Source organism: Aquarana catesbeiana, linkage group LG03, assembly GCF_042186555.1.
Source record: "Aquarana catesbeiana isolate 2022-GZ linkage group LG03, ASM4218655v1, whole genome shotgun sequence".
Taxonomy (NCBI): domain Eukaryota; kingdom Metazoa; phylum Chordata; class Amphibia; order Anura; family Ranidae; genus Aquarana; species Aquarana catesbeiana.
The window spans coordinates 719579775-719603195 of record NC_133326.1 but is presented as its reverse complement, the minus strand read 5'-3'; the positions used below and the strand labels follow the sequence as shown (position 1 = coordinate 719603195).

Below are 23421 nucleotides of genomic sequence, written 5' to 3'. Positions count from 1 at the left end.
GTGTAGTATTGTGGTCAGTATAGTGTAGTGGACAGTGTAGTGTAGTGGACAGTGTAGTATTGTGGTCAGTACAGTGTAGTGGACAGTGTAGTGTAGTGGACAGTGTAGTGTAGTGGTCAGTATAGTGGTCAGTATAGTGTAGTGGACAGTGTAGTGGTCAGTATAGTGTAGTGGACAGTGTAGTGGTCAGTACAGTGTAGTGGACAGTGTAGTGGTCAGTATAGTGGTCAGTATAGTGTAGTGGACAGTGTAGTATAGTGGTCAGTACAGTGTAGTGGTCAGTATAGTGTAGTGGTCAGTATAGTATAGTGGACAGTGTGGTATTGTGGTCAGTGTAGTATTGTGGTCAGTGTAGTGTAGTGGTCAGTACAGTGTAGTGGACAGCGTAGTATTGTGGTCAGTGTAGTGTAGTGGTCAGTGTAGTATTGTGGTCAGTGTAGTGTAGTGGTCAGTGTAGTGTAGTGGACAGTGTAGTATAGTGGACAGTGTAGTGTAGTGGACAGTGTAGTGTAGTGGTCAGTGTAGTGTAGTGGACAGTATAGTGGTCAATGTAGTGTAGTTCTCAGTGTAGTGGTCAGTATAGTATAGTGGACAGTATAGTGGTTAGTGTGGTGGTCAGTGTAGTTCTCAATGTAGTGGTCAGTATAGTGGTCAGTGTAGTGTAGTGGACAGTATAGTGGTCAGTGTAGTATAGTGGTCAGTATTGTATAGTGTAGTGGACAGTGTAGTTCTCAGTGTAGTGGTCAGTGTAGTGTAGTAGACAGTATAGTGGTTAGTGTAGTGGACAGCATAGTGTAGTGGTCAGTGTAGTGGACAGTATAGTGGTCAGTGTAGTGTGTAATGGTCAGTATAGGAATCAGGTAGGTCAGTACTATTGTATTTGAAGGGACTCGGGGAATGATAAAAGTCCGCAGGTTAGGGGGGGGGGGGGGCGCAAATTACTTGCCTTGCCCCGGATGCTGACAACCCACGCTACGCCACTGTTACAGTCACACACCTAGAATCTGGAGACTTGACTCCTCTTTGTGATGGAGGTTCAGGTGGATGCATGGGGCACAAGGCTCAGAACCCTGAGCAACAATCATGAGGGTCTCCTAGGAATACAGCTATAAATATGGAGGTTCTGTATAATAGACAAGTGGCTTTGATTGTATTGCTCTGCTCGGCATGTTGAGTGATGTCATTGTGTTATGGTGACTGACTGCAGGCATCCTGTGGAAGTGTAATGCCGCGTACACACGAGCGGACTTTACGGCAGACTTTGCCCAGCGGACTGGATTTCGTCGAACAATTCGATCGTGTGTGGGCTCCAGCGGACTTTGTTTTCTCAAAAGTTGGACGGACTTAGATTTGAAACATGTTTTAAATCTATCCATCGAACTCGAGTCCGGTCGAAAGGTCCGCCGTCTGTATGCTAGTTCGACGGACAAAAAGCCACGCTAGGGCAGCTATTGGCTACTGGCTATGAACTTCCTTGTTTTAGTCCGGTCGTACATCATCATGTACAAATTCGACTGACTTTGGTGGATTGTGTGTAGGCAAGTCTGTTCATTCGGAAAGTCCGTCATAAAGTCTGTTGAAAAGTCCGCCAGGGGAAAAGTCTGCCGTAAAGTCCGCTTGTGTGTACGCGGCATTACTCTGCTTCCCTTTTACATTGTTCCTGAACTCTGTAGCCTTTTCCTTCATCCACAATGTTATACCCACATTTATTTTATTCTGTAAACTCCCTCAGTAAATATTTTTTAACCCCTTAGTGACTGAGGGTAAGACAGATGTTAATACGTGAACACAATTTAGCAACTTTGACCTGTGTTAGTAAATCTGTACATATAATCACAACTACATTGTGTATCCAGGAGGATTATACCACATTTATTTCAGGACAAATCGAGCTTCATTTGGTAACACTGGCACTAAATAGTAAAACAAATGTTAGCTGTTGTTTGTACCCGTAGTACAACCTAAAAACATCACACACATTTTGCTTTTTTTATCCTACCTAAAAAATGTGACACTGATACTAATTTAGAAAATGTTTTTTTTTAAATAAACCTACCAAAAATACACTAACCCTGACCTCTAACATGACCTCTGACCTTTGACCCTAAAACTAAATCTGGCACTTACCTGGATCAAACCTTCATCTAGCTATTTTTTTTTTCTTTATTAAAAAGAACACAATGTATGATATATAATATATCCTGTATGTTCTGATCATTATAAGGTATATATTTACTGATCTTACTGTTGCTTTAAATTGGCATCCATTATTAACAGGAACTGTAGTATATTACGCCCACTTCCTGCCCAGCAGACATATCAGATAATCTTAAAGACCTCCACTATTTCTTGGAACTTAACATTTTTATAGAACACATTGTCAGTACATCAAACCACTGAGACAAGTATATTGTAAACAATCAAGTAATCGTTGTAGGTATATGTCTTTTTCCATGCCTTCTATATACACACAGAGAGTGTCCTATTGTAGACTGACTTATCTGTATTTATATGTAGTTATCAATGAAAAAAAAAATGGCATGGGTATGGGGTATTATATAACGTTCCATAGTATACAGTGGGAGTTTGTTCGTGTGAAGAGCTCTATAAGAGATCTGAACGTACACCGACAATATCAACTCTCCCCCCGGCCACCCCGAAAGGGCTCTGAGTGTGGCCAAAGGGGGAGAGTACAAATGTGTAGTGATGGTGCGAGAATGGTCGGTACTTCGTATTGTGGGAAGGGGCCCATGTCAGTGGTAGTAGGGTCCCACGTCCCTAAGTATGTGATGTATAAACTGTCTGAGAGACCTCCAGGGGAGTAAATTCATCCGTATAGGTTTGGAGAGCTCTAGTTTGAGATGTGTATAAACCATATTGTGTAGTGTATTAAACAGAAGGTAATTGTGAGGTGGGGGAATATGAGAGGGGGGGATAGGTAGTGGGAGGCGGAGGACTGTGGGATGGTTAATAGAGATATCCAGGGGTTATCCTAGGATGTGGAAGAAGTAGTCCCATGCAAAGCGGATGTTGTGAACAACTCTTTAAAGTGAGACCAACAGGCCCAGGTTTCCCAGTACTTTGTTGGCTGGTCTCTGGATTGGTGTATGAGATTTTCCATTTAAGCTGTTCTGTCAACCCACTGTATCCATTCTGTAATCGTGGGTGGGGAGGTACTTCTCCAGTGTACCGGGATACATTGGTTGGCGGCATTGATGAGGTAAAGTACAATAGATTTTTTGTATGTTGACCTAGAGATGGACGTGTAATGTAATAGAAATTGGGTGGGAGTATAATCGGGAGTCTAAGTGGTAATTTGGGTGATCAGGCGGTGTATTTCTAACCAAAATGGTTGTATGAGTGTGCACCCCCACTAGATATGGAGAAATGTGCCAGGAGCTGCGTTACATATCCAGCATAATGGGGAGAGACTGGTGTGAAACTTGTGAATCTTGTCAGGTGTTCTGTACCATTTTGAAAATATTTTAAATCTGCTTTCTTTTGTGGAGACGTTAATTGAGCCTTTGTGAATACGACTGTATATGTGTCCCCACTTCTCTACCGTTAGGTCCAGGTGTAGGTCTGATTCCCACTGTCTGACCAGCTTGTCTTCTTTAATTTTGTGCGTGGAGTACAGGAGCACATACACAGTCGATATTAAGTGTCTTTGGGGTTCTTTGCTGTTGCAAATGTATTCAAAATGTGTGAGTTCCCGGTACCAGAATGTATTGGGTTTAGAGTTTTGAAAAAAGTGTCGGATTTGTAGATAGTTATAGAACGGGATATGGAAGTCTGGGAAATGAGCAGTCATAGCTTGATATGAGAGTAGTTTTTTGTTATGAAAGAGTTGGTGTGCTCTAAGACGTGCTCTGAGTGGTCCCATCATTGGAGAGCCTAAGGGTAGTCCCGGTTGGAATTCTGGATTGTCATCAAGGGGAGTCATGGGTTCATAGGTAGTTTTCAAGTTTCATTTTTTGCATGCAGCTCTGAAATTTAGCATTGTAGCATTGATTAAAGGATGTGAGTTAAGTTTTTTTGGGATGTAAGAAGGACTAAGCCAAGGTATATTTGCTAGCGGGATTCTAGAAAATGCGCTCTCAAGTTGGATCCAGTCCTTTTCGTGTCCATGTAAGTGCCAATCGACTATTCTGGTCAGGAGACATGCCCAGTGGTATTTCTGGACATCTGGTAGGCTTAAGCCACCTTGCAATTTGGGAAGCGTCAGCCTCTCCCAACTCAATCTGGGTGGCTTGGATGTCCATATGAAAGTCCTGCATAGCCGTTTGTATGTTGAGAAGAAAGATGGAGGGAGTTTAATGGTGATGGCTTGAAAAAGATATAAAAGTCTGGGCAAAATATTCATTTTTAAAATAACTATTCTTCCAAACCATGAGAAAGGTCTAGCATGCCATTTGTGCAGCTCTCCTTGGATGGTTTGTAGGATAGATTGAAAATTCTGGGAGTATAAATCAGTTAGTTTGGTAGGTATTTTAATACCCAGATAAGTAATGGCATGGGCTTCCCAGTTGAATGGGAAATTGTTCTTGCATTGTTTAACTAATGTGCTTGGTAGAGTTATGTTCAGGGCTTTTGATTTAGAGAAATTGATTTGCAAATTCGAGAGAGATTTGAAAAGTAAGAAGTCCTGAAGCAAATTAGGGATAGTATTTATCGGGTCAGTTAGAAAAAGTAAGATATCGTATGCGTAGGCAGCTAATTTATAGTGTTTGTGATTGATCTCAAGACCTTTGACGTCCTGATTCTCTCTAAGTTTATGGAGTAGGGGTTCCATCGTGAGTATGAAAAGTAACGGAGACAGGGGGCAGCCCTGTCTAGTACCATTGGACACGGAGAAAGCGTCCACCAGGCGACCATTTACCCTAATTTTAGCTGTGGGGTGGGAGTACAAAGCTAGAATCATCTGCAGCAGGCGGTGAGGTATACCTACGGCGCAAAGTGATTCCTCCATATAATCCCAGGCCACCCTGTCGAACGCCTTCTCCACGTCCAAGGACAGAAAAAAGATCTGAGTAGACGTAGAGGAAAGTCAATGGTGGATATTCAGAGCTTTCGTAGTGTTGTCCCTGGCCCCCCTGCCAGGGACAAAACCAACTTGGTCCAGGGAAACGAATCTGGGAATTAGGGGAAGGATGCGGTTGGCCAGTGCCTTGGCGTAAATTTTGTTGAGAAGTGAAATGGGGCGGTAATTTGATACCAGCGTGGCATCCTTGTCAGGTTTTGGTATAAGGGTGATATGTGCCTCCAGGATGTCCTTGTGGGCTGTACCGGAGGGATTTAAGTTGTTGAATGCCTCAACTAATTGTGGTATAAGTGTTTCTGGGAATGCCTTATAATAGCCAACCGTGAGGCCATCTGGTCCTGGGCTCTTGCTTGACTTTAATTGCTTCAGAGCCTGTAGGGTCTCTTCTATTGATAATGGTGAGTCTAGTTCTGTGGATTCTTCAGCAGTTAGGGGAGACGGAGTGTGGTGTTTTAGGAAATCTTGGATCATTGCCCTCCTTTCATTTGTGGTGGATTGTATTTGTTTAGCGGGCAGATTGTATAATTTAGAAAAATATTGCACAAATTGATTGGCTATATCATCTGAGGTTGCAAAGGCTTTCCCTGTGCTGTCTTTAATCATGTGAATGGTGTCTGTTGCTTTTCTAACCTGTAAGGCTCTAGCCAACAGCCTCCCTGATTTATTACCAAATTCATAGAAGACCTTTTGGGTCAAGGTGTATTTACGTTTTACTGATTTATGTAATTCTTCTAAGAGTTCTTCCCGGGTTTGTATCAACTCTGCCAGGGCCTCAGTTGCCAGAGTGGCTTTGTGTTTTTGTTCTAGTGTGGATATGCTTTAGTTAAGTCTTCAATGCAAACTTTCCTAAGTTTAGTCCTTTTGGTGGCTAGGGATATGAATTCACTCCTAATGACGCACCTGTGTGCAGCCCATACTGTTTCCAGAGAGGATTCTTCCTGAATGTTTTCTGAAAAGTAATGTGCAAGGGTTGTAGATATCAGCTGGGTGGTTTCTGGGTCAGTGAGAAGGGAATTGTCAAGGCGCCAGATGTGCGACCTGACCATTGTTGTGGGTAGATTCAAGGTCATTGTAATAGGATTGTGATCCGATAGAATCATCAGTTCAATAGTGGCTTTCGTGAGATAGGAAAGGTCGTTTTGGGAGATAAAGAAGTGGTCAAGTCTCGAGTACTTGTTATGTGGCGGAGAGAAAAAGGTGAAGTCCTTATCTTTAGGGTGTAACGTGCGCCATGTGTCATGTAGTAATATGTCGCTGAGTTGTGATTTAATCGCACGCAAGGCTCTGTATGTCAATGAGGATAATCGGTTGGATGTATCAATTGGGGGATTCAGGGCTACATTGAAATCTCCAACGATTAATGTGCCCGACTGGAAATTTAACAGATGTTGGAATGTTTTTCGAAAGAACGTAACTTGTTGAGTATTTGGTGCGTAGATATTGACTAAGGTGATGGGTCTCTTGTGAAGCGTGCCTTTTAAAAAGAGGTATCTACCTAGTGTATCCCTTTGGATCTCCGTTATGAGTAATGGGCATTGTTTGGATATCAAAATGGAAACCCCTTTGGACTTGGCATCTTTATTTGGTGCATGGTATACTGTCGGATAGTGCTTGTTTTGCATTTTGGGAATGCTGTCTGTTCTGAAATGGGTTTCCTGAATAAGTGCGACATGTGTTTTGGATTTCAGCAAAGAGGATAACAGTTGAGATCTCTTTTCAGGTGTGTTGAGACCTTTTATGTTTATGGAACATAGCTTGAGTCGTGTGTGTGGTAGAGACTTGTCGTATGGTGAGGGGGGCGTACCCATGTCCTCTGCCAGGAAGGGATGTGTAGGTGGGGTAGGGGGTAGTTAGGAATGGGGGTAGAAGGATACCTCAGGGTCTAAGATAGACTTAGGTCAGACTTATCTAGTATGTCTGTATTACCGATGAGGTGGTGGGGTACCTATCCTCCCACCTCAGAATCAGGGGAATCGGTATTGTACAGAGCGGAGACAGTGTGCACCTCACTAAAGGTGAGACAGCACCCCTTTCCGCTACTGTGTGGGGGTTGGCCCAAGCCGTACACGGAAGTGTCCGTAAATCAAGGGGATACCTGCCACCATTCTACCGTGAGTGAAGATGCAGGAGGTATCTGACATTTACAAAGGTAGGTGTGGGTGATAGGGGTTAAGCATATGTCAAGAGTATAACAATACATATATAGTGACAAGCGCGCATCCTGACACAGTGTGTATTATACAGTGTGTGTAATCCTTAGTGTTTTGAACCCTATAGGTGTGATATTGAATAATAAATATCCAAAATAATTTATGTGAAAAAAACTTATTGAAGAATTTGTTATAGTTCCGCTAAATATTGAATTCCCATGCTCCAAACAATATTGTGAAAACAATATAGTAAAAAATGTTGGTATAGTGACACCAGCCACAATGTTGCTAAAAAAAACTTTTGGTCAGCAACAATGTAGCATCCACTCATTACTCAAAATAATATTGTGAACATCATATGGTGAAATATAGTGGTATAGTGACACCAGCCACAATGTTGCAAAAAGACTCTTTGGTCAGCAACAATGTAGTATTCACTCCACACCTCAAAAATAGTGCTAGAAAAAAATAGTCTGTCAGTGAGAACTTCTTCCCCCTGAATATCCTGTGTAAGGATTTAAACAATAAAAAATATGTATTCAAACTCAGTCCTCATAGAAATATATATTATGCTGATGATGAAATAAATCTTCTACTGGAATACAGCGATGATCTTCCTATTCAGAAAATATAGTAGAAGAGGCTGCTTACCGGATCAGATGGATCTCTGGTTAGGGAGATCAAACAAGCTTGTTGCATTAGCCTGCCGGCTTCCCTGATTATCACCTGGATGTCAGTTGTAGGATCTTCATCCACTTTACCCAATCCACAGAACAGGTATCCTCTGTTTTTGGTATACAGGATTTCACAACTCCAGAATGATTTTAAATCTTTGAATTATCCATAGTATAGCCAAACACCTCAGTGGGAACAAAGCGGGAGAAACTCCATAGTGCAGATGTGTGTTTCAAAAAATTTATTTTAAAAAACTTTTTCACAGTCACTTCAACAAATTCCACTGCAGTTAATCACAGCAATGACACACAGCACTCTAGGAACCGCAAATCAACAACTTCAAAAGTGAACAGCAAACGGGAACCAGATAAAAAACAGCTAAAAAACAGCTAAAAAGTTCAACTGCAAATTTTAGCAGACATGTAGCGAGGGAGCAAACCGACTGACTGCATGGGAAAAAAAAAAAAAAAAAAAAACGTGATGGCGTCACAGCCTCTAGCTCCACCCGACATGTTTCCCCTAAACAGGCTTCCACTGTCTCCGTTCCCAGTGGAAGCCTGTTTAGGGGAAAAATGTCGGGTGGAGCTAGAGGCTGTGACGCCATCACATTTTTTTTTGGTTTTTTTTTTTTTTTTTTTTCCCCATGCAGTCAGTCGGTTTGCTCCCTCGCTGCATGTCTGCTAAAATTTGCAGTTGAACTTTTTAGCTGTTTTTTAGCTGTTTTTTATCTGGTTCCCGTGTGCTGTTCACTTTTGAAGTTGTTGATTTGCGGTTCCTAGAGTGCTGTGTGTCATTGCTGTGATTAACTGCAGTGGAATTTGTTGAAGTGACTGTGAAAAAGTTTTTTAAAATAAATTTTTTGAAACACACATCTGCACTATGGAGTTTCTCCCGCTTTGTTCCCACTGAGGTGTTTGGCTATACTATGGATAATTCAAAGATTTAAAATCATTCTGGAGTTGTGAAGTCCTGTATACCAAAAACAGAGGATACCTGTTCTGTGGATTGGGTAAAGTGGATGAAGATCCTACAACTGACATCCAGGTGATAATCAGGGAAGCCGGCAGGCTAATGCAACAAGCTTGTTTGATCTCCCTAACCAGAGATCCATCTGATCCGGTAAGCGGCCTCTTCTACTATATTTTCTGAATAGGAAGATCATTGTTGTATTCCAGTAGAAGATTTATTTCATCATCAGCATAATATATATTTCTATGAGGACTGAGTTTGAATACATATTTTTTATTGTTTAAATCCTTACACAGGATATTCAGGGGGAAGAAGTTCTTACTGACAGGCTATTTTTTTCTAGCACTATTTTTGAGGTGTGGAGTGAATACTACATTGTTGCTGACCAAAGAGTCTTTTTGCAACATTGTGGCTGGTGTCACTATACCACTATATTTCACCATATGATGTTCACAATATTATTTTGAGTAATGAGTGGATGCTACATTGTTGCTGACCAAAGTTTTTTTTAGCAACATTGTGGCTGGTGTCACTATACCAACATTTTTTACTATATTGTTTTCACAATATTGTTTGGAGCATGGGAATTCAATATTTAGCGGAACTATAACAAACTCTTCAACACGTTTTTTTCACATAAATTATTTTGGATATTTATTATTCAATATCACACCTATAGGGTTCAAAACACTAAGGATTACACACACTGTATAATACTCACTGTGTCAGGATGCGCGCTTGTCACTATATATGTATTGTATTAGGGTCTTTTTTATTTTTTTGACTAACACTAGCAGCTGCACCTAATATTTTATTTTATTTAATTTGTCTGGTTAGCGCAAAAGTTATTTTTTCTTTATATTTTTTCAAGAGTATAACAAGTATATTAAGTATATCAGAGGACAGGAGTCCTATTGTAGGGCGACTAGTTCCAATTTATCTAGAGGAGGAGGTTTAAATGAACCGTCTGTGGGTGCGAACCATAAGTAATGTGAATTTTGAGAATTCCCTCAAGTTGCCATTGTACCCAGGGAGGCTAACAGTGGGAAGTCCAGCGAGATAACGGGTGAGTATCTCTAGTTTGTCGTGAATGTTGTATCGTAACAAAAGACTGATATAATATTTACGTAAATAAAATGCATGTAGAAAACGCAACTGAAATGCATTACATTTTGGGTGGTTAAATCGGATACCATACCGTATGTAAAGATAATATACTGCAGGTGAGTTCAATACTTGAGTTCTTGAATGGAGAATAGTATGTAAGAGAGAGGCAATGTATATACCTATGTAAGTTCTCACTGGCATTGAAAAAGTGCGTCGGGGACTTGAAAGATGGTAGCGGCAACGGCAGAAATGCATGTATCTTGTTGTTGTCCATTTAAGGAAGAGGAGTAAAAGCAGGGATCTGAGAGGTATCTAGGAGTGCACAGGAGAGTTTGCAGTGCCATCACGTTTGGTGGGAGTGTCAGCCAGCTTGGTGCACGTAGTGCTGTGAAGGGAGGAAGATTCCCTTGATAGATCGTGGTTATCTCTGTGCTGTATCATATCCTCAGTCGAAGTCCTGTAGACCCGATTCTAGACCAACCGTAAGTATGGGATTCCGGACGGTGATGTAGATCCATGGAGGTCAAGTCCGTGTTTGTCAGGTGGTGGCAGAAGATCTCCTGTGTGTCTAGTGACACGAGAGTACTCCCGACTATCGCGGGATTTCCTGCAGAGTGTGGAGTTTGAGGTAAGTTGAGGAGAGCTTTGGTACAATCATCTATGGTGGGCGGGCTTTCAGCTGCTGGGGGTTATGGGGATCGTAGTTTAAACTATTCGGTGAGCCAACATTGCGGGTGGTAAATGGGAGCGCTGTCAGATCGGTCACAGTGCATGGGGAGGTCTGAATGAAGCGGTGGTATATATTTGGGAGGAGCACCTAAGCCCCTTATAAAGTTCTAAGGGTGTCCTGTTGCGAGTAAAGTCCAAGTAAAAACAATTAAACATAACCTATTAAAACGAAAACAAGCCAGACAGGGCTAAACTCTAGTGCCATCACCATGATAAATCAAATAGGATGTTAGCGGTCCCTCCTGGCTCTCCTAGAACTCGGAGAGCTGAAGGGGTTAGGGCCCTGGTACGTGCCTCGGGAGGCATGACGGTTGCCTGAAACCGAGGGAGAGCAGTCTCCTCTGGTGCCTTGATGCTTGCGCCTCCATTGGTTCCTCCGCTGGCTGTTCTCTGCTGACCGCCGAATGGCAGAAGCCAGCATACCAGTTTGGTACCTCCACCCGAGGGATGTTTAGAGTATCGCAGAACTGTGTAAGGTCTTCCGGTACCTTTAGAAGTGCAGTACGTCCCTGTGAGGTGGCCGAGAGGCAGAAAGGGAATTTCCATTTGTATGGAATTCCCTGAGTGCGGAGAGCGTCTAACAAGGGTCTCAGGTCTCGGCGGTGCTGTAGTGTTATTCCAGAGAGATCTCGATAGATTTGAATGGGCTTCCCTTCATGTACAATCTGTGGCTTGTCTCTGGCTTGCCTGAGAACTTCCTCCTTTAATTTAAAATCAACAATGCAGCATACGATATCCCTAGGAGGATCGGTGTCTCTCCCTCTGGGTCTCAGCGCTCGGTGGATCCTCTCCATCTCAATGGGGGTCTGTGGTAGTCTGTTTAGGAGCTTGTTAGAGAGGCTAGTGACTGATGGTATTATGTGAGTCCCCTCGATCGTTTCTGTGATTCCTCTGACCCGTAGGTTGGGGCGTCTGCCCCTATTGTCGAGATCTTCCAGGTGTCTTTGCATGTCCCTCATCTGAAGGGTGTAAGTATCAACATGATGAGTAGTTTTACGGAGCTGGGTGTCATGGCGCTCAGTTGTCTTTTCCACCGCTTGTACCCTGTCAGTGAGCTTGTGTATATCCAGTCGGAGTTCCGAGATAGCCGCTGATAAGGTATCCTTTATATCAGTGGCAATGCTTCGTAGATCATTGATGTTTAAGTGTGGCAATGGGGCATCTTCTATGCCCTCCCTATCTGAGGAGATTGCCTGAGGTGAAGATAAGGGCGTCCCTGACAGTGAGGGAGCTAGGGTCTGTGACTGCCTATGGCGGGCTGATGCCGCATTCCCCCGACGGGGTATATTGTGTCCCTGAGATCCTGGTTGTTCCCGGGGGAGCGGGAACGGGAGGTGGAAGAGTTCCTTGAAGCAGTCCCCATCACACCAGCTTGATTTGGGGTGTTTTTACCTCAGTTAGGCTGATAACAGGTCGTGAGGTAGCAGGAGCCTCAGAGTTAAGCGGCCATCTTCATGCCAGGTCAAACCACGCCCCTGACCTCCACTATTTCTTAATACTGGCCTTGGAAGCATAAGTCTGTAAGTTTCCCCAGGGGGTTTTTAGCAGCAGAGAATTTGTATAAAATGGTTGATATAAAAAATAATTTATTTAACAGACAATAATCATTTCAAATGAACAATAATGAATCATCCATATAGGTGGTGCGACACAAAAACAAACATAGAACATCACTCATAGCAAAAAACACCCTATGTACAAGCATGGTTTGCCAATTGTATTTATGACATATTTGACATCCACGACTCAAGAGTTGTGGAGAAATCAGGGAGGAGAGCAAAAAACTACATCATTGAGTCATTAGATGGGAAAAGGCAGCTGACTCTGCCCACTCTCATAGAATGTGATATGATACCAGATGATAGATCAGAGATACCCACACCTGAAATTGCACGTCACTACCCTCATATGATGCAAATATCAGACAAGATTCCAGCACTGGACCTAGGTGCTGCAATTATCCTTCTACTTGGAAGAGACATACCGAGAGTGCACAAGGTCAGAGAGCAATACAATGGGCCACACAATGCACCATTTGCACAATGTCTTGACCTTTGATGGGTCATCATTGGTGATGTATGTCTGGATGGAGCTCACAAGCCGGCAAAAGTGAATGTCTACAAAAAAAACATTTTGCAAAATGGCCACACATCATGTCTTAGCCCCTGTACCAACAGGATACCGATTAAATAGAGACTAGCCAACCTAATACAACAGCAGAAAGTTCAAAGTTACATGGAGGCTATCACCTCATCTGAAGATACAGATGAGCTAGGATGCAAGGTGCTTGAAAGAACGTGAGATGATGACAAACCAGCACCATCTGCTGAAGATAGCCTCTTCCTTGAGATCATGGACAGAGAAGTCTTTATAAATGAGTCAAACAGCTGGGTAGCTCCACTACCTTTCCGTTCACCCCGACGTTACCCTCCTAACAAGAAAGGACAAGCAGTGAAGCGTCTCACCTCATTGCAACGCACTCTAGACAGAAAGACAGATATGAAGGAACACTGCCATGATTTCATGCAGAAGATCTTCGACAGTGGTCAAGCTGAAAAAGCACCACCATTGGAAGAAAAACAAGAATGCTGGTACTTACCAATATTTGGAGTGTATCTGTGACGGACCCCGTACTCAAGATGTCCGCCGTAAATGCTTCCTCTGTCCGGTACCACACAATCCAAGACCCATTAGCTTTCCCATTTACTAGTCGTAGCTAAGTGTAGGGTAAAACATCAGACCACACCAGTCTTGGAGTACATCAGGAGTAGCCTTTTATTTGAGATCTCACCCAAATATATACAGCTTGTCGACAATACAAATTGTAACCAGAAACCTAATTAACACGTGCTAATTATCTAACCCTTTAGACAGCCTAGGTGACCAAGAGACATGACCTTTAGGATAGACTTGCAGTCTTTTAGCTCAGAAGACACAATCAACATTATCATAAATCAACACAGAACTCCTCTATACAATAGCAAGGTTAATTAGCACAAACCACAATGGGTGAAATACTTTGATGCCGCGTACACACAACCGTTTTTTCTGTCGGACTAAACTCCGAAGGTTTCCCCGACAGAACTCCGACGGAATTCCATTCAAGCGGTCTTGCCTACACATGATCACACCACAAGTACAATCGTCCAGAACGCGGTGACGTACAACACTAGAAACACTAGAAAAAGGACGGTCAATAGCCAGTAGCCAATAGCTTACGTCTCGTACTTGCTTCAGAGCATGCGTTGTTTTTGGTCCGTCGGAACAGCATACAGACGGCACACAGACGAGTGGTTTTCCTGATAGGGATGGGTTCCGTCGGAAAGATTTAGAACATGTTCTATTTCTAGGTCCATCAGAGTTTTCCAAAAAGAAGGTCCGATGAGGCCTACACACGACCGGATTATACGATGAAAAGACTCAGTCAGACTTTTTCTATCGGACATTCCGCTCGTGTGTACGCGGCATTAGAAGTAGACAACAGGAGACCCAGGGATTTCCAGATCTCAATAATCAGCATTCCCCTCACACACATCCGCTATATAAGTCCCAAGCATGCACAGACCACCATGGCCTCCTTAACAATGTCCCTTTGCACTACACAACAAGTATCTTCCCAAATGTTTTGTAGCTTCCTCAAATGCCAGGGCCCATAGTCGGTGGGCAAGAGGCTTGCATTCAGTCTTCTCCAAAAGCCTCTGTCCCAGCTAGGTCTGTCACAGTATCATCCTCAGAAACCAGGACAAATACAAGTAGTATTTGACTCCAGTGCAAAGTATGAAGGCCTTTCCCTAAACGATGTCCTCCTCAGTGGACCTGATCTGAATAATACACTCCTTGGAGTCCTCATCAGGTTCCAAAAAGAACGCGTTGCAGTAACAGCAGATGTACAACAAATGTTCTACTGTTTCCTTGTCCACAAAGATCACAGAGACTACCTGAGGTTCCTGTGGTATGAAAACAATGACTTTAACAAAGATGTCACAGAATACAGGATGAAAGTACATGTGTTCGGGAACAGCCCCTCTCCAGCTATAGCTATCTACAACCTGAGACGAGCAGCACAGGTAGGTGAAGAAGAGCATGGCACAGGTGCCAAACAGTTTGTCATGAGAAATTTTTATGTGAACGATGGACTCGCTTCTTTCTCCAGCAACAAAGAGGCTATCGACATCCTGAAAAGAACAAGAGAGATGTTAGCAGAATCTAACATAAGGTTACACAAGATAGCGTCCAACAGCAGCAAAGTCATGAAAGTGTTTCCCTCAGAGGACCGTGCAAAAGACCTCAAGGACCTGGATCTAGAAACAGATTCACTGCCCCTTCAAAGAAGTTTAGGGGTCAGTTGGGATCTGAAAACCGACAGCTTTACATTTAGAGTATCCAGAGAAGAGAAGCCGTTCACGAGAAGAGGTGTCTTGTCCACGGTCATCAGCCTTTATGACCCCCTAGGATTTGTAGCCCCCAAAACCATGCAAGGCAAGGCTCTTATGAGAGAAATTGCTACTGAACATGAACAAAGTGAATGGGATATGCCTCTACCTAAGGAGAAAGAAATGCAGTGGAAGTTGTGGAAGGACTCATTAATAGAGCTTGAACAACTTATCATCCAAAGGTCATATGTCCCTGTTTCTTTGTCTGCCACGAAGCAAAGAGAATTGTGTGTATTCTCAGATGCATCCACTATGGCTATAGCAGCTGTAGCCTACCTTAGAGTAATGGACTTTGAAGGACAAAGTTATATTGGGTTTATCATGGGAAAATCCAAACATGCTCCACGTCCTGCTCACACTGTTCCACATTTGGAGCTTTGTGCTGCTGTCTTAGCAGTGGAGATGGCAGACTTGATCGTTGCTGAACTGGACATTGAAATTCATACAGTGAAGTTTTGCACAGACAGCAAGATTGTGTTAAGATATATTCACAATGCTTTGAGAACATTTTTATCTATCCGAGGACCTGTGAAGCAACTCCACTTAGATCGGGACACAAACTTTACTGGGGCCTGTAAGGAGTTAAGGATCCTTACAGAAGACTCTGAGATGAGTGCTTATCTTCAAGATCAAAGATGCACTTGGACCTTCAATCCTCCTCGTGTCACATATGGGAGGAGCTTGGGAGAGGATGATTGGAGTGGCTCGTCGCATTCTGGATGCCATGTTTCTGAAGGTTGGCTCTACTCGCCTTACACATGAAGTTCTCATCACAGTTATGGCTGAAGTCATGGCTATCATGAACGCTCGACCCTTAGTTCTAGTGCCTACCGATCCAGAAATGCCGATAGTCTTGACACTTGCAATGCTTTTGACCCAGAAGATGGAAACAGTGACAGCTTCCACAGGAGACTTTGGTCTCATAGACCTTTACACCAAGCAATGGAAGCAAGTTCAGAGTCTTTCAGACATCTTCTGGAATAGATGGAAACAAGAGTACCTGGTGACGCTCCATCACGCAGAAAATGGCAAATTGACAAGCCTAACCTGCAAGTCGGAGATGTTGTCCTACTAAAAGACGCTCAGGTCCACAGAAACGAATGCCCAGTTGGACTCATTGTCGAGACTGTACCTAGTAATGATAGTAAGGTTAGAAAGGTCATGAGACAGGGCACCCCTAAGGTGTACTTTAGACCTATCTCTGAAGTTGTTTTACTTCTTAAAAAGGAAACATAGTGGTATAATGTTCATTATGCCAGGTGGGGAGTGTTCTGATCATTATAAGGTATATATTTACTGATCTTACTGTTGCTTTAAATTGCCATCCATTATTAACAGGAACTGTAGTATATAACGCCCACTTCCTGCCCAGCACACATATCAGATAATCTTTCTACAGTGAAGGAAGCATGTTAAAGACCTCCAATATTTCTTAATACTGGCCTTGGAAGCATAAGACTGTAAGTAGGCTGTCATTAGTTTTAAATTAATTAGTATATGTTCTACTAATTTAACTACATTTTATATGTGTGTTTGGTGGGATGTGTCTGTCAGGAAGTTCATTCAGCTAGGCCACATTTTTGCTAGCTAGTGCCTTAACAGTATTGTAGCATGCCTGTTACTATTTGCATTTGTGATCTGTTAAATGCTAATGCATATTTTTATAATTTGTGTTTTGCAGTTTTACAAAAAACTTATTCTCAGTAAAGATTACAACTATTAGCCCTTTCTCCTGAGTCTTTATTGGGAAGCTGTTAGCTGTCTGCCAAGCCTTGTACTTTGAACACACTGTGGGGGCAGAACACTGTATGTATACAATGTATTATATAACGTGCCCTGTATGTATACAATGTATCTTTCTCTCCATTTAGAAAAGAAAGAAAACACAGGGGTGAGCTGCACAGTGACTCATTACTATGATTGCCAATCAGAGGTTATCACAGCGATCATGTGACAGGGAACCGGGAGTCCCAGATTCTGATCATTAGTACAATCCCTGGAGCTCTTGGTGAGATCCTAGTCTCTGTGCAGCGCTCTCCCAGCACAAAGAGAGGTACACAGATATGTGGCCCTCAGAATAAAGACCCCCTTCCATGAGGCCCCATATGTGCGTACTGTCAGTGGAAGTGGTTCATCCAGTTGGAAGCTCCTGATTGGTCACTGGCTTTCCCATGATGACATTCCTAGTTCTTCCTCACACAGATATTGATCAGGAATTGGTAGGAAATGGTCATTAAAGACGGGAACTCACCATTCTGTTCTCTCCTCTCCTGGAGGTCATTTGCGGGTCCCATCAGACCGATCTGTGTAAAGACATGAATGGTGACATCCAGAGCCCCTTCTTCTCCATATGTGACTATCAGGAGGTCCTTGGTGGTGATCCAGTCTGCATTTTCTAGTTTTCCTCGGGGGATGGAACGTTTATCTCCATAGGGGAAATCAGACAATTTGTTCCTAAATCTCTTGAAGTCACTTCCTTTCAGATCCTCCAGAGAATATATGATAAGATCCCCGGGGGTTTGTGGGAGATTTCCCAGGACACCAGGAGCCGACCCTGCAGAGAGAACAATCAGCAACCATAAACATTCATCCTGATTGGAGGATTTCTGACACATGACACCAGATAAGTCTGTACTGGCAGCCAGCAATTCTATAAAGAACATATAGAAAGGAAAGAAAATGATCCCCCAATATGTCTATATGTACATCATCCTATGGAGGGATTGGATTCCCTGTGATAATCTCATATGATTGCCTCCATAGTGATAATGATGTGTCTGATCAGTGTGAACTAAGAACTCCGATTACCCCCAAATGTCTCAGCAGTAGACATGTGCACACTGAAGTATTTTGTTTCGGAATTTCGTTTTCGTCCGAAAAATAAATTTAGTTACTCCCGAAATTCGTTTTTATTTACCGTATATACTCGAGTATAAGTCGAGTTTTTCAGCACATTTTTTTGTGCTGAAAGTGCCCCCCTTGACTTATACTCGAGTCAAGCACTTTTCTGCAGCAAAAAATTTCATTTTCCGAACCAAATTTGGGGCCCAGTATCTCAGGGCCACTTTGTGCTAGAAACCCAAAATGTGGTGTGCAAACCAAGTGGAACTGGTACCACAACATATCCAAAGCTGGGGTTCCTAGCACTAAGTGGCCCCAAGATACAGGGCCCCAAAATCGGTTCAGAAAATGTCATTCTCTGCTGCAGAAAAGTGCTTGACATTTTCTGAACTGATTTTTGGGGCCCTGTATCTCGGGGACACTTGGTGCCAGCTTTGGATATTTTATGGTGCTAGTTCCACTGAGTTGGCACACCGAAGTTGGGGTTCTTAGCACTAAGTGGCCCCGAGATATGGGGCCCCAAAGTCGGTCAACTGTGTCCCTCTGCAGCAATGTCATTTCTGGACCATTTGGGTTCAGAGACCCCAAATTTTGGCTGCAGCTAGGGGGCAGCTGGGAACCCTTAACTACCGAGGTTGAAGTTCGGGGGACCTATGGCTGCAAATGGGCACAGTGAGGCATGCAAATGGGCACAGTGAGGCTGCAAATGGGCATTGTTGACCCTCTTTTCCATTTACAGTAGCTGTGCATTTCTCACCCTCGTCTTATACTCAAATCACTAAGTTTTTCCCATTTTTTTGTGGTAAATTAGGGCCTCGACTTATACTCGGAACGACTTATACTCGAGTATATACGGTATTTTGTTTTTCATTAAAAATTGGATTCGTCCGAAAATCCAAATTAATTAAGGTCGAATCTGTCATTGAAGGCTTATGGTGTCTGTCGAATGTTCAAAGAAGATTCGACGGAGCAGCTAAACTGTACTATGCCGCAATCGTACATTTCAGGTCGAATTTTCCACCTACAAGCTATAGTAGAATTCTAATGTTGTATGACTAGTAATAATTAGATTTATTAATTATTTTACTAGTCAACCAACATTAGAATTTTTCTATAGCCTATGGGCGGATGCATTTGACCGGAAATGTACGATTGCAGTGTCGTACAGTTTAGCTGCTCCGTCGAATCTTCTTAGAACTTTCGACAGACACCATAAGCCAAAGATTTGACGTTTGTATGTTTTTCGTTGCTTTGTCGAATCTTCGTCGTTCATGTTGAATGGTCTAGTTGTAGAATAATTTTGGATTATTAGAGTTAAGGTTAGACACATTCGACCACAGGTTCCATAGACACAGATTGTTATTGTCAGCGTCATGTCGAATCTCCTATCTATATCGAATTGGTGTCGCAACTAAAACAAAAATAAAGCATTTGTTTATGTCGGATCTTTCGGTTTTAGTATTAACAAACGATAACGAAAATACCTGAAATTCGGACGAAAATGCATTCGGACGAAAACGAATGCACATGTCTACTCAGCAGTATGTGTCATGTGACACGGGGCGGTTTTCTCCTTAGGATTATAGTCAAAGGATTCCCCCAATTGCTAAACAAATCATCATAAAATTTGGGGTCCTCCAGTCATTATGGTTTACTGGGCCACCTCAGAAGATCATTTCCATCAATGATAAATAAAATATGAAGAGACGGGAATGTGTTTGTGGAATTGATGAAAGCTCCTTAACTCTTCTAATGGGTGGACTGACCAGATGTCTACAGGAAATGTCCAGACTATGGAGACATAAGACGTCCTATCATCTAATTCCAATCTCTGGAGATGTGAGATGGAGGAAAACATGGAGGAAAGGATTGTCAGGATCAACAGTCATACCTTGTGAGGAGGAGGATGAGAAGGAAGAGGTCGCCATGACATCAGAAGATAACCCGAGATGACATCACCTGGAAGGAGCACAAACAATAATAAACTCATTTGTAGTGCGATGAATGGAACCAATAAGGAGGATTTTGTTCCCTTATGTGGATAACAATTGGCTGCCTTGTTGTCCAATCAGAATAGATTAAAATTGGATAGATTTCTGTCATTTACAACCCATACAGTAACTATGCGGGTCAATCAAAACCTACTACACGGCATTCATCTGGTTGGTATATCGGAGGTCACAAAGGAATCTTACCCTGTTTAGGGCCACAATTTTTATAGACTCGTATTTCTAGGTGTCACCTCCACAAATCTGTGCCATTCATAGCCAAGACTGGTACTAATTAGCACCAAAATATCAGCCAGTAGGGATGAGCCGAACACCCCCCGGTTTGGTTCGCACCAGAACCCGCGAACGGACCGAAAGTTCGCACGAACGTTAGAACCCCATTGACGTCTATGGGACTCGAACGTTCGAAATCAAAAGTGCTCATTTTAAAGGCTAATTTGCATGGTATTGTCCTAAAAAGGGTTTGGGGACCCGGGTCCTACCCCAGGGGACATGTATCAATGCAAAAAAAACTTTTAAAAACGGCCGTTTTTTCGGGAGCAGTGATTTTAATGATGCTTAAAGTAAAAAAAAAAAAAGTGAAATATTCCTTTAAATATCGTACCTGGGGGGTGTCTATAGTATGCCTGTAAATGACGTGTGTTTCCCATGTTTAGAACAGTCCCTGCACCAAATGTCATTTTTAAAGGAAAAAATCTCATTTAAAACTGCTTGCGGGTTTAATGTCATGTCGGGTCATGGCAATATGGATGAAAATCAGTGAGACAAACGGCATGGGTACCCCCCAGTCCATTACCAGGCCCTTTGGGTCTTGTATGGATATTAAGGGGAACCCCGCACCCAAATTAAAATAAGGAAAGGTGTGGGGCCACCAGGCCCTATATACTCTGAACAGCAGTATACAGGCGGTGCAAACAAGACAGGGACTGTAGGTTTGTTGTTAAGTAGAATCTGTTTGTAATTTTGAACATTTTTAACGTGTTTAGCTCCAGCCAAAAAATCTTTTCTAAGCTTTTTGGAAAACATAGGGAAGGGTTATCACCCCTGTGACATTTGTTTTGCTGTCTTTCCTCCTCTTCAGAAGATTTCACCTCACTTTTTTGTCCCAATGAAAAATGTTTTTTGAAAATTTGGGTTTTTTTGTGGAACAAGGATTGGAAAGCATCAGTGGAAAGGAGAAATTGTTTTCCCATATTAACTCTTACAGGAGAGAATTTCCCTTCCTAGGGGTAGATTTCATCTCACTTCCTGTTGTCTCCTTCCGTTTGCAAGTAGGAGTCGTTTGTAAGTTAGATGTTTGAAAGTAGGGTCCTGCCCTATATACTCAGCAGAAATTTGGGCCTTAGGTGTTGCTGTGGCCACAACACTGTAAGCCCTCACAGGGCCCTGCTGTGAAATATTAGATCAAGAATTGTAATTACATGCCCCTGTTGAACAGGAGCTGAAAAATTAGGCCTTAGGCACTGGTGCTGGTGCCACAACACTGCAACCCCTCACAGACACTCTAGTTGGAACGCAGGAACGAGCCCTGCTGCAAAGTATTGCTTCAAAAATTGTAATTACACGCCCCTGTTAGACAGGGGCAGAAAAATTGGGCCTTAGGCACTGGTGCTGGTGCCACAACACTGCAACCCCTCACAGACACTCTAGTTGGAACGCAGGAACGAGCCCTGCTGCAAAGTATTGCATCAAAAATTGTAATTACACGCCCCTGTTAGACAGGGGCAGAAAAATTGGGCCTTAGGCACTGGTGCTGGTGCCACAACACTGCAACCCCTCACAGACACTCTAGTTGGAACGCAGGAACGAGCCCTGCTGCAAAGTATTGCATCAAAAATTGTAATTACACGCCCCTGTTAGACAGGGGCAGAAAAATTGGGCCTTAGGCACTGGTGCTGGTGCCACAACACTGCAACCCCTCACAGACACTCTAGTTGGAATGCAGGAACGAGCCCTGCTGCAAAGTATTACATCAAAAATTGTAATTACACGCCCCTGTTAAACAGGGGCTGAAAAATTGTGCCTTAGGCACTGGTGGTGGCGCCCAGAACCAAAAATGTTCTTACAAGCTATCAGCGTGATGATTGAGGAGGAAGAGGATAATTACTCAGGGATAGTCACTCAGCATCAGCATAGGCAGTCTTTGAAGGGATCTGAGATTTCAAAAAAAATTATTCGGTTACATCAGCATCAGGTGCTTGGTAGCTGGTGGTGATCCAAGACTCATTCATTTTTATGAAGGTCAGCCGATCGACCGAGTCGGTGGACAGACGCACCCTGTGATCGGTTACCACGCCTCCAGCAGCACTGAATGTGCGTTCCGAAAGAACGCTGGATGCAGGACAGGCCAGTAGCTCAATTGCATACTGTGCAAGCTCTGGCCAGTGATCCATCCTCAAGACCCAGTAACCCAGAGGATTTTCGGTGGGAAAGGTGTCCAAGTCTGATCTTGCCCCTAGGTATTCCTGCACCATGTAAAACAGACGCTGGCGATGGTTGCTGGAACCGATCATACCTTGGGGCTGCGGACCAAAAAATTGTCTGAACGCATCGGTCAGACGGCCACCTTCTCCACCGCTCCTTCTTTGACTGACCGAAGCCTCAGCAACACGTTGTCCAGAAACAGGAGTTTGTAACCTCCCAGTCTCTGGGAACGCGTTGCACAGACCTTTCTGCAAGGCCTCCCGAAGATGTTTCATCCTCTGCTCTCTCTGCGATGGCAAGATAAGGTCCGCAACCTTACCCTTGTAACGTGGATCAAGGAGGGTTGCCAGCCAGTATTGGTCCTTCTCCTTGATACCACGAATACGAGGATCCTTACGCAGGCTTTGCAGGATCAGGGAGGCCATGCAGCGTAGGTTTGCTGAGGCATTCGGTCCGGAGTCCTCTGGGTCACTAAGAACGACATGGTCCGCAGCCACCTCCTCCCAGCCACGTACAAGTCCATGTGTTTCTTGGGACTGATCCCTTAAAGACTGCTGCTGATGCTGAGTGCCAGGCTCCACCTCCATACTGACACAATCTTCCTCCTCCTCCTCTTCCTCCTCGTCCTCTTCCTGTGTGATCGGCGGGCACGCAGGAACACTGTCTGGATAAAGGGGGCCTTGAGAGCTAAGGAAGTCCTCCTCTTCCTGCCTCTGTTCTGCCTCAAGTGCCCTGTCCATTATTCCACGCAGCGTGTGCTCCAACAGGTGGACAAGGGGGACAGTGTCACTGATGCATGCACTGTCACTGCTCACCATCCTCGTGGCCTCCTCGAATGGTGACAGGACAGTGCATGCATCCCTGATCATGGCCCACTGGCGTGGGGAAAAAAAACCAAGCTCCCCTGACCCTGTCCTGGTGCCATAGTCGCACAGGTACTCATTGATGGCCCTCTGCTGCGTGTGCAGCCGCTGCAGCATGGCCAACGTTGAGTTCCACCTGGTGGGCATGTCACAGATTAGGCGGTTCTTGGGCAGGTTAAA

At 43.5% G+C, this 23421-nt stretch overlaps 1 protein-coding gene across 2 annotated transcripts in view; it reads right to left on the bottom strand.

Moving 5' to 3' along the window:
- LOC141133716 (NACHT, LRR and PYD domains-containing protein 3-like) overlaps positions 1 to 23421 on the bottom strand; it is an 87020-nt gene that overhangs the window by 52644 nt on the left and 10955 nt on the right. For both annotated transcript variants that reach the window (XM_073623236.1, XM_073623237.1), the window contains exons 2-3: positions 19837 to 19904; positions 17356 to 17658 (exon numbers count right to left, since the gene is read on the bottom strand). In XM_073623236.1, the coding sequence (XP_073479337.1) occupies positions 17356 to 17658; positions 19837 to 19873 (340 nt within the window). In that variant the 5' untranslated portion in view covers positions 19874 to 19904. The remainder of the gene's footprint in view (positions 1 to 17355; positions 17659 to 19836; positions 19905 to 23421) is intronic.